This window comes from Myotis lucifugus, unplaced genomic scaffold (assembly GCF_000147115.1).
Source record: "Myotis lucifugus unplaced genomic scaffold, Myoluc2.0 scaffold_211, whole genome shotgun sequence".
In the NCBI taxonomy this organism is placed as follows: domain Eukaryota; kingdom Metazoa; phylum Chordata; class Mammalia; order Chiroptera; family Vespertilionidae; genus Myotis; species Myotis lucifugus.
In genome coordinates, this window is record NW_005871259.1 from 1 (window position 1) to 11,718 (window position 11,718).

An 11,718-nucleotide genomic window follows, 5' to 3' on the forward strand; every position below is an offset into this window, starting at 1 on the left:
GTAGTGCAAGTTTGTTTTTTAAAAATATATTTTATTGATTTTTACAGAGAGGAAGGGAGAGAGATAGAGAGTTAGAAACATCGATGAGAGAGAAACATCGATCTGCTGCCTCCTGCACACTCCCTTCTGGGTATGTGCCCGCAACCAAGGTACATGCCCTTGACCAGAATTGAACCTGGGACCCTTGAGTCTGCAGGCCGACGCTCTATCCACTGAGCCAAATCGGCTAGGGCTAGTTGCAAGTTTTGATGCTTGCACAAGATGGGACATTTTAGTGATGAAAATGAAAATTTTTTGGTGACTTAAAAGTGATCAGAGTACCATTTATTTTTAGATTGTGTATAGTTAATTATTGAGATACACATTTTTTCCCCTACAGAGACTAAGGAAGATGGTATCAGGGAGTGAGTAGGGGGACTGTTGGGGAAGATAATGAGGTTAATTTTGTACTTATTGCGTTTGAGAAGCCCATGACATCTGCTGTTGGAAATGTCCAATGAGGAGCTAGGTCTATGGCTCAGAAAAAAATAAAACAAGCACTAAAACGTGCATCCCGCTGAGGCAGCGGTTCTCAACCTGTGGGTCGCGACCCCTTTGGCGGTCGAACGACCCTTTCACAGGGGTCCCCTAAGACCATCCAGCACATCAGATATTTACATTACGATTCATAACAGTAGCAACATTACAGTTATGAAGTAGCAACGAAAATAATTTCATGGTTGGGTCACAACATGAGGAACTGTATTTAAAGGGCCAGAAGGTTGAGAACCACTGCGCTGAGGTTAACATTGTAACGATAGCTATCAGTAAACACTTACCAGTACTTAGGTTAAGCATTGTTTGTAGATCACACCATTTAATCCTTACAATACCCTTATGACATAAGATGTATTATAACTCCTCTGTTATAGCAAGGAAAACAGAAGTTTAGGAAAAGTCAATGATTTACTCAAGCTCACACAGCTATTAAGTATTAGACCTTTGATACTGGGCTCAGTTCTCTAAGTATCCCCCACTACCTCCCAGTGGGACACGTTGAAAGACGCAGAGCATTGAAATATAAAAAGATAGATATTTCACATAAAACTGGCTCAGCAAAGGGTACTATTTGTATACACTAAAAAGAATTTCTGAAAATGTCAAATTACTCTGGGAGATGAAATGTCTCAGAAGCCCTGACTTAAAGGGTATGTGCAAAAATCAGTGTTTCTTATGTACAAAAATATGTGTTTAATATGCTTCCTCTTTTGCTAGATTTCTGGGATCTAAAGAAATGAATTATTTTTTTTTTGAAAAGGAACAAAACCAAATACTATTTCCCAGTATGGTTTATGGAATGCTTTCAAAATGAGGAATGAGAACCCTTTCTTTCTATTGAATCTGTTCTACACCACGCCATAGAATAGGTCTAGCACCGTCATCATTAGAGAAGAAGAGTGGATAAGCAGGGAAAAAAGATTCATGTGGGGACTCAGAAACATAGCGGTGTACATAAAGGGAAAGACCCACAAAATCCAAGACACATCCATACACACTCTTGGGCATAAAAAGAGAGAGAGACACAGAGAGAAATATCCTTTTACTATGACTTTTATGATACCACTCTTTTAAAAAATATTTGTATTGCCCTAGCTGGTTTTGTTGTAATGTACCCCGCGAATCACAGAAGGACGCCTCAAGAAGTCGAATTAAAGAGTCACATTTATTGCAATCCGGGACTATGAGGGGCCATTCCCAAATCTCATAGTACCTATTTGGTCACAGTTCCAGGGTTATATAGGCAAAAAATCACAAAGATATTGATTACATCTCAGGGTTTGGAATGAGGAACCTGGTTCACAAAAAAAGCAGTTTACAGAAGCAGAAATTAAGCATGTTAATTACAGTTTTGGGTCTCCGGATCACTGAGTTGACAGAAACACATCATCTGGGACCGCTGGGTTGACAGGAACATATGATCTAGAGCCCTCGGGTCTCGAACCACTGAGTTGGCAGGAAGTCACTATCTAGAGCTATCGAAGCAATTTAGAGTAATTGCACTGTTCTGGTCTTAGGATCACTGAGTCAACTGGAACGCACCATCTGTGGCCACTAAGACAATTTAGGATAATTGTGCTGTCCTGGTTCCCAGGTACAGAGGAATGTGCTTTCTAAAACCAGTAAGATAACAATCAATGGGATAGTCACGTTACAATCAATAAGGCATTCAATCGAATGGGATGATTTATACAATTCAGAAAATCAAAGTAACCTTTCTATTGTTAAGCCAAACAACAGGGTTAGAGTTAAACTACAGTTTCAATCTGAAATGATTGCTACCATACTTCAGTTTGACTCAATGGATAGAGTGTTGGCCTGTGGACTGAAGGGTCCTGGGTTCAATTCCTTTCCTCTCTCTGAAATCAATAAAAATAAATAATATATATTTATTAAGAATATATTAAGACTTCTGAAGTCATTTCAACATTAGAAACCACAGGCCTCAATGGTGGCGTCAAGAGGCCTGGATGTATGTTCTGGAGACCTATGTCCTGACTTAGCCACTTATTAGCTCTGATACCTTGGACAAATCAACTGACATTTACTTGAACAAGTTTTCTAATTTGTTGGATTGTGTTGTTCAGCCTTGCTTATGAAGACAGAGCTTTATGCAGCAAGAAATTCAGCTACCATCACTAGTGTTTCTCAGAGATTCAAAGGCAGGCAGAGCAATCTACTCTGTGCATCTGACAAGCCATTTAGGTAATCTTTTATTTATAGGAAAATCAGAAAAACAGCCACAAGCAAAACCAGAAAGAGAGTGAGTAAGACTGCAGAGGGAAATGGGGATTCTTGTACAGTGCGAGTTCGGGTGGCCTTGAGTGTTCGGTCCCACTGGTTCAAGATGGCATTTCTGGCTCCTTTCCATTTTCCTGGGCCGGTCAAGCGGAACTGGTATGGTGTGCACGGGCCAAAGAAGATGGCCAAAGCCAGACGTGGATCCGTCAGGAGCATAGAGAACAGGTTGGGTTTGGCATTGATATCCGTCAGAAGTTCGTCTATGTATGTGATATAATCTGATTGTAAGGCTTTGCAGTAACACAAGCCAAACCTTTATAAAAGGAAGATTGGGGAGCAAGGGGAAGACAGAAAGATAAAATAATCATAATCTTAGAACAAGTGAAAGTGCCAAAAGTTAACAATGAGGCTGCACAATTTGGAATGGTTCCTGGGTTCTTCCCTCCATGCCCATAGCTGTCTATCTAATAGTCTCACTGTATTATTTAAAGACAAGATGGGTTCCTTGAAAATATACTGTCTACACATGGTGCTTCAAATACTCACAATGCCTCTATTATTAGTTTAGTTCTTTTGCCAAATGATTAGCAATTTCTAGAAAAAAATGTATTTTACATAATTTTACTATTCCTAAATCTTTCTAAAACTCAATTATTGCTAGGTATGTATAATATAAAAAGCCACAAAAATCAATAGGGTGGAATGTCCCTGTAATGCTAGTATTAGTCCCTAAAATCATTGACTGAACTATGCGATAAGAAGCTTTTACACTTTGTAGCTCTAATTAATGGTCTATGTTATATTAGAATTCCATAACGGAGATCAAATCATATTCCGGGTCCAGGATGTACCATGAAAATAGCTCAATACTTGAATTTTGAAGTATATATGAATGAGAGAAGTGATATGCTTCTTAAATGCATTGATTTTAAAACTTTTTTTTGTCCTTAGAAACCTCTTTTTTTTTTTTAAGTGAAATTTCACATCAAAGCCCTAAACAGTAAAACAGATAAAAACAGAGATGTTTGGGTTGGATTAGGAGTGAGAGACCGAGCCCAAGACCACCTTCTTTACTGCCACCTCCCTTCTATTCTCTTTAGTCTTTGAATGATAGAGTCCAAAGAGTAGAAAAGCGGAAATGTCTCCTCCAGGGAAGGTGTCAACAAACTTATTCTGCAAAAGGCTGGAGGGTCAGTATTTGAGGCTTCATGGGCTATATTATGGTCTCTATTTCAATTCCTCAACTCTGCTGTTATAACTTGAAAGCAGCCATAGGCAGTAAGTAAATTAATGAGTGAGGCTATGTTCTAATAAAACGTTGTGGCCACTGAATTTCATATAATTTTCACATATCACAAAATATTTCCATTTTCCTTCCTCCTCCCCCCCAGCCATTTAAAAATGTAAAGAATAAAACAAGTGGTCGGTAGATTTGGCCACCAGACCATAATTTGCAGACTTGCTCTAGATTGGGTCTGAATAAAAATAAGACAACTGAATACAGATTTGTTGAATGAATACATAAGCAGACAGACCCTTTTAGTGTCAGCGTGGACAAACCTGTTTGCCTTCTGATTATGGAGAAGGTATGGAATAATGTATCTGGTAGAGGAGTGTTAACGATGTTTGAGTTAGAATCCAAACTCCATTGGTGCAAAGATGACCATGGTTTGAAGTGATGATTTTGGGACATTAAAATGTCTCAATTTCACTTTCCTTCCTCTCTTCTTAAACAGACTATCCTAGTTTTTTCCTCTAAGTCTCAGGTGCTTCTTTTTTCTTTAGCATAACCCTCACCTCTCTTTGTAATGGTTTTTGCCAGTTTCAGTTATAATTCAAAAAGGACACAACAGTCGTTAACTTACCCACTGGGCCTGTTCTCTTTCCTGGCATTAACTTCTTCTATCATGACACTTCGAGGCGGCAACTTATTCACACCTGTAAAACAAACAAAAATGCAATTTAACTTTAGGTTTAAGTGCTTGCTTAGTGGGTAAAGATGCTTTCCCACCGCTCAGCATTTATTCCTAGTACCCAGCTACTTATCGGCTCATCTGGCAAATGTGCTAGCAGCCTAAGTGGCCTGGTGGTTGGTATGTTCCTGGCCAAAAAGATCAGCATCTGGTCATCTTGCTACTTACTTGATATGACAGAACCTCACATCTGGTTTGCCTGAACTTTGTCATTGAATTGGTTAAACTCTTAAATTTTAATGGAATCAGTCCATTCAGTTCAACCTAACTGACTTTTTTGAGCTCTGGCTTATCTTTTGTGCTGTTAATGGCACAGGTTCATTATGGTAGTGTAATCCAGTAAACAATAGAATACATTCTGCTTTTAAGGATTCTATTGCTTTGGCCCTAGCTGGTTTGGTTCAATGGATAGAGTGTCGGCCTGGGGACTGAAAGGTCCCGGGTTCGATTCTGGCCAAGGGCACATGCCCAGGTTGTGGGCTCAATCCCCAGTAGGGAGTGTGCAGAAGACAACCAATCAATGATTCTCTCTCATCATTGATATTTCTATTTCTCTCTCCCTCTCCCTTCCTCTCTGAAATCAATAAAAAAATATATTAAAAAAAAGATTCTGTTGCTTTGGATAGGAGCGAGGGAGGGTCTAGAAATTTCCAGTATCCAAAATAACATGGCAAACTGAACACACCTGCCCTGCTGTTTCTCACGCACTTACCTTTCAGGACTTGAACAGCCCATCGAGCTTGCGTTTCTCCTGTGGGTATCATGGAGCCTAAGGGTTTGATGAGGCCAATGACAGCCAGGGTTGGCTTTTCCAGATGTGCGGGGAAGATGTATTTGTACAGTGATGCCTGGCCATCTTCGACTTTCACTACAGTTTCATCAAGGAAGGGGAAAGCAAAGGTGTATCCAGTGGCAAAGACAATGATGTCAATGGGCTGTTCCTTTGGGGTGTAGTTAAATATGACAGAGTTTTTCTTCACCTCCTTTATGCTTGGCTTGATGAGCACTTTCCCAGTGATGATACGGCCTGGGAGCTCGTCATTTATCACAGGCTCTTTCATCTGCGTCCTGAACAAAAACACAGGAGAGATATATCTGCCAGTGAACGATACAGCAGCCCTCTTGCCTCCTCCCTTCCTGTCTTCATTCTGGGACCCTGCTCCTGGCTAGGCAGGAGGTGCCAGTCTTTTTAAATCCTTCCTGAGCTTAAAACATTTTAAAAAATAGACTTTATATCTTATTGCAGTCTTAGGTTCACAGCAAAATTAAGTTGAAAGTACAGAGATTTACCATATACCCTTTGACCCTCCTCACACAAAGCCTCACCCATCCCGATCCCCCACCAGAGTGGTGCGTTTATTACAATCAATGAACCTGCACGGACACATCCTCATCATGAAACCTGGGCTCCCCCACTTTTCCTACCCATCCCCCACTTTGGCAACCATCAGCTTGTTCTCTATATCTATGGGTTTGTTTGTTTTGTCTTGTTTATTTACTTAATTTGTTATTTTAGATTCCACCTAGAAGTGATATAATACGGTATTTGTCTTTCTCTGACTTATTTCACTTCGCATACTATCCTCTAGGTCAGCGGTTCTCAACCTGTGGGTCGCGACCCCTTTGGCGGTCGAACGACCATTTCACAGGGGTCGCCTAAGACCCCTGCATAGCAGATATTTACATTACGATTCATAACAGTAGCAATATTACAGTTATGAAGTAGCAACGAAAATAATTTTATGGTTGGGTCACAACATGAGGAACTGTATTTAAAGGGCCAGAAGGTTGAGAACCACTGCCTAGGTCTATTCATGTTGTCACAAATGGCAAGATTTCATTCCTATTATTGCTGAATATGACCATACCACATCTTCTTTATCCATTTATCTATCTATACACATGTAGGTTGCTTCCATATGCTGGCTATTACTAGCAATGCTGCAATGAACATATGGGTGCATATATATTTTTAAATTCATGTTTTTGTTTTCTTCGGATAAATCCCCAGAAGTGGAATTGCTGGATTGTATGGCAGCTCTATTTTTAACTTTGTGAGGATGCTCTATATTGTTTTCCTTAGCGGCTGCACTAATTTATAATCCCACCAACAGTGCATGAGGGTTCCCTTGTCTCCACGCCCTCACCAGCACTTGTAATTTGATTTATTGATGATAACCATTCTGACAGATGTCAGTTGGTATCTCATTGTGGTTTTAATTTGTATTTCCCTGATGATTAGTGATATTGAGCATCTTTTCATGTATCTGTTGGCCATTTTTATGTCTTCTTGGGAGAAATGTCTATTTAGGTCCTCTGTCCATTTTTAAAATTATATTTTGGGGGGGTGTTAAACTGTGAGTTCTTTATATATTTTAGATATTAATTGTTTATTGGATATATTATTGGCAAATGTCTTCTCCCATCAGTATAGGTTGTCTTTTCATTTTGTTGATAGTTTCTTTCACTGTGCAAAAACTTTTTAGTTTTTTCAGGTTAGGAAAGTTCTTAGCTATTTTTTTTTAAAATACAGTTTCAGTTCCTTTTTCTTTCTTCTTCTTTTGAGATCCGTATAATGCAACTGTTTGAGCACTTGATATTTAAAAAAAATTCTTTCTTTTCCTTTCTGCTGTTCTGATTGGCTGATTTCCACTAGTCTGTGTTCTAGGTTGCTGGTCTGTAATTATGTGTTAGTTAATATGCTGTTGATTCCTTCTAATGAGTTTTTCATTTTAGATACATACTTCAAGTTGGCTTGATTTTTCTTATACTTTCTAACTGTTGAAATTCTCCCTAAATTCCTCTATTTTACTCTCCAGTTTGGTGAGCATACTTATGACAATTTCTTTGAATTCTTCTTCTTTTTTTTAATCTTTACCCAAGAATATTTTCCCATTGATTTTTAGGGAGAGTGCAAGAGAGAGGGAAAGACAGAGAAACATCGATGAGAGAAACACATAGATTTGTTGCCTCCTGCATGTGTCCCGACCCAGGGCTGGGGCTAGGGAGGAGCCTGCAATCAAGGTATGTGCCCTTGACTGGAATTGAACCCAGGACCCTTTGGTTCACAGGCCGACGCTCTATTCACTGTGCCAAACTGGCTAGGGCTCTTTGAATTCTTTATCAGACAAATTATTTATCTTGGTTGCCTTAGGATTTTTATCTGGGGATTTTTCTTGTTCCTTCATTTGAGAGATATTCGTGTGCCTTTTCCTTTTGGTTGACTTTCTATGCTTGTTTATATGAATTAGACAAAATATCTGTCTCTTCCAGCCTTGGAAAAGTGGTTTCATATGGAAGTGGCCTCTGTGCAGGCTGTGTGTGCTGGGTGCTTTTGGCAGGCTGGTAGGAGCCGAGTGGCTGCAAGGTATCTGGGGTGCTGCCCCACTAAGCCAGCGTGCCTCCAGATGGGGAGGCCAGCCAGGTGCATGTGGTGCTGCCCTGCTGATCCCGCTTGCTCCCTATGTTCCACCCAAAATGGGCTTGTGTCCAGGAACACCTTACAGAGACCTTGCAGCCAGGCCAGAGCACCTGGACAGAGCCCAGGGCCACCCTAGGGAGGTGGAGGGGGACTTAAACCATGGCCCTCAGCAGCCCATCCAACCTGGGAGAATTCCAGCAGCCCCGGAGAGCTCTCACAGCTCCCCAGCCTTCTGTATACAGCGTCTCTCGTGTTTGTTGTTCACATAGTGGTCCCGTGTAGAAGAGACCTCTGTGTGGGCTTGATGTGCCGGGTAGTTTTGGGAAGCAGATTGAAGCTGGTCAGGCACGTATTGCCCCTGGAGCACCGGCCTGCAGGTGCACATGGTGATGCCCTATTGTTCCAGGCAAATCCAGGTGGTGTAGCTGGGAACGCTCCAGTGACCCCGCAGGTAGGCCCCAGCCCTGAATAGAGCCTCCGTGGGCCCTATGGAGCTGGAGGGGATATAAGAACGGTGCTCACTGGCTCCTCGGCCAGGGCTTCCGGAGGCTGCCCTTCCCCAGCCTCTGACCGTCTGCCAGGGTGGTTGTTCTGAAGGTGGTGGGTAGAGAACCGCTCTCGGCGCAGCGCCAGGTGCAGCTCCAGGTGCAGGCAGTTCCGGAGCGGGGCATGCGCGCTGGGCGCCGGGCGGAGCCTGCGGGACGGCATGGCGCGTGGTGGCTGCCGACACCCTGCTGCTCCTGCCTGTTCCCTTTGTTCGAAGACCAAAGGCTCCAGGCCACGTAGCTGGGACTGTGCTCTGGGAACCCACAGGTAGGCCAAAGCCCCCAGTAGAGCTGCCGCCGCCCTGTCCGGTTGGAGGGGACGTAATGGCGCGCGCAGCCTGTTCCTCTGGGTGGGGAGGCCTGCAGCTTCCAGGGGGCTCCCGCCTCCCAGCCTTCTCTGTGCGGTCTCTGTCTCTTGTTTGTTGTCAGCAGCTGCTCATTCAGCGCTCGGTGTCTCTCAGGAGTCACTGCTCCCTGCATAGGCGAGTATTTGACGTTGCTCTGGAGGGCCCAGGGCCGGGGCGGCCTCCCACCCGCCGCTGCCTTCGGAGGGGTCAGTTTCGGGACAGGAAAGTTACCTCTGTGGGGCTCACGAGGGACCCAGAAGGACAGGACAATGACTTACATTTGCTAGGGTTTGGAAGCCTGAGGAGAAGGAGGTCGGAGCTTGCTGCATTGCAGCTTCAGCTCTCGCTGCCATTTGCAGACAGCGGAAGGCTGAAGGGCTGCAGGAGGACCGGGAGTCTACCAATTGTACAAGGAAAACGCGCTTCAAAGGAACAAGGGCAGAATTCTCCTTTTCTGGTTATGCCTTCGGAATCACTAAACAAACACTGTGGTTTTCAATGAGCCGAGCCATTTTTGGCTTATGGTGAATCCACAGCAAGAGACAGCATCATAATGATGAACAATCTGAACTACCAGACAAAATAGAGGCAGATTCAGAGAGAGCAGGCAGAAAGCTCTAGAGGGGGGTGGGTGTTAGGGGTGGGGTGGAGTGATTGAGCAAAAAAGAAAGAAAGAGAACTCATGGACATGCACAGCAGTGTGCTGAGTGGGGGGTGAGGGGTATGGGTGGAGGTGGAAGAGGACACAGGGGATAAATAGTGATGAAAAAAATAAATTAAAAAATAGAGATCCAACAGCTGATTACAATGATTTTGTGAGGCGAACGTGATAACCACTACACTACGGAAACAACTGCAATGATTTTGAATTTAAAATAAAATGTTCCTATAGATTATATGGCTATAAAAAAGCAAAGTATTGTTTGCATTTAACAGGGTTTGGGAAAGTCATTTGGTCCCTTTAGGCCTTATTTATCTGTCATACAGGGGTATGACCTCTAATCAGTTCATTGGGTGGGATGAAGAGCACAGGAAATAGTACATATGTAAGAACATTGGAAATTAAAGAATGATAATTCCTTAGTCTCCTCTCACATTTTCTGGAGTACATGGGATTAAATAAAATGCTTTATAGTCCCACTGGTGACCTCGTGCATGAATTTGTGCACATTGAACACAAACGCAAGTGTGCAATAAACCAGATTTGGGGCCGACAGTGCCCCAGTAACAACATAACCCACAGCAGAAGGTGGAATTGCGTGGCCCCGCGAGGAATCAGGCTCTTTCCTCTCTGGTTTCGGGGTGCGTCACCTGAGAATGGCTGCTGCCAAGTCACTGCAGCTTGGCAGCGTCTGCCCCCTGGTGGTCATTGTGGGTCATAGCGACTCGTCGGACGGGCAGAGGGACACTTAGCATATTAGCCTTTTATATATATATAAAGATGGGCTGCTACCCAGGCTAGGTAAAGCTTATGGTAGAAAAAGCTCTGATGAAAAGAGTCAAAACCCCTGGGAGGCTCAGAGGTAGGAGGTAGAAGAGGGTGGTAGATAAGAGATAAGGAAGGAATAGATGGGAATAATAGAGGGGAGGGAAGAGGAAGATATGTGAGAGAAGGAAGAAGGGAGCAAAAGGAAAGATGTGTATGTAGCAGGAAGGGGACTGCATGCTGTCAATGGTGGCTTGGGTGCCACCTGATCCATGCTGGGCCAGAGCTAAATCTGGAGGGAGCTCAGACGGGAGTAATAGAAGCTCATTGTACCAACCTAACGAATAAGGAATTAAAACTATTAGTTCTTGATAATACAATAAATCATAGGTTGTAAGTGACAGGTCAGACTGAAGTCAAGGTCATCTTGACAAGGTCAAGAAGGCACTGCTATTAGAGAGATGGTGAAGGGCAACTATAGGATTTGATTTTTCCTACCCAGTGAAACAAGGCAAGCATGTTGCTTTTGTCAAAAAAGTCATAGACAACCCTAGCTGGTTTGGCTCAGTAAATAGAGTGTCAGCCTGCGGACTGAAGGGTCCTGGGTTTGATTCCAGTAAAGGGCACATGCCTGGGTTGGGGACTTGATCCCCAGTAGGGGGCATGCAGGAGGCAGCCAATCAATGATTCTCTTTCATCATTGATGTCTTTCTCTATCCTTCTCTGAAATCAATAAAAAAATAGCAAGTAGTGTTTTTTTTTAAAAAAGAGTCATAGACAAATCACTTGTTTGATTGCTATAGCTGGATAAAAAAGCTGTGGTACATATATACAATGGAATATTACCTGGCCATAAAAAAGAATGAAATCTTACCATTTGCAATAGCATAGATAGAGCCAGAGGGTATTATGCTAAGTGAAATAAGTCAGACTGAGAAAGACAAATACCATATGATTTCACTTTTATGTAGAATCTAATAAATAAACAAAATAGAAACAGATTCATAGATAGAGGGAACAGACTGATGGTTGCTAGAGGCAGGAGTGGGGGGCTGTTGGGGACTATGTGGAAAAGGTGAAGTGATTGAGAAGTACAGATTGGTAGTCACAAAATAGTTATAGGGTTGTAAAGTATAGCATAGGAAATGTAGTCAATAATATTGTATTAACTGTGTATGGTGCTAGATGGGTACTGGAAATATTGGGGACAACACTTTGTAAAGTATGT

General features: G+C 42.6%; 1 protein-coding gene across 1 annotated transcript in view; it reads right to left on the reverse strand.

The window, feature by feature from the left end:
- Positions 1-2,710: 2,710 nt before the first annotated feature.
- The window catches only part of FMO1 (flavin containing monooxygenase 1), a 19,123-nt gene continuing 10,115 nt past the window's right edge, over positions 2,711-11,718 (reverse strand). The window contains exons 6-8 of the mRNA XM_006097748.3: positions 5,464-5,819; positions 4,644-4,716; positions 2,711-3,091 (exon numbers count right to left, since the gene is read on the reverse strand). Coding sequence (XP_006097810.1) covers positions 2,755-3,091; positions 4,644-4,716; positions 5,464-5,819 — 766 coding nt within the window. The 3' untranslated portion in view covers positions 2,711-2,754. The remainder of the gene's footprint in view (positions 3,092-4,643; positions 4,717-5,463; positions 5,820-11,718) is intronic.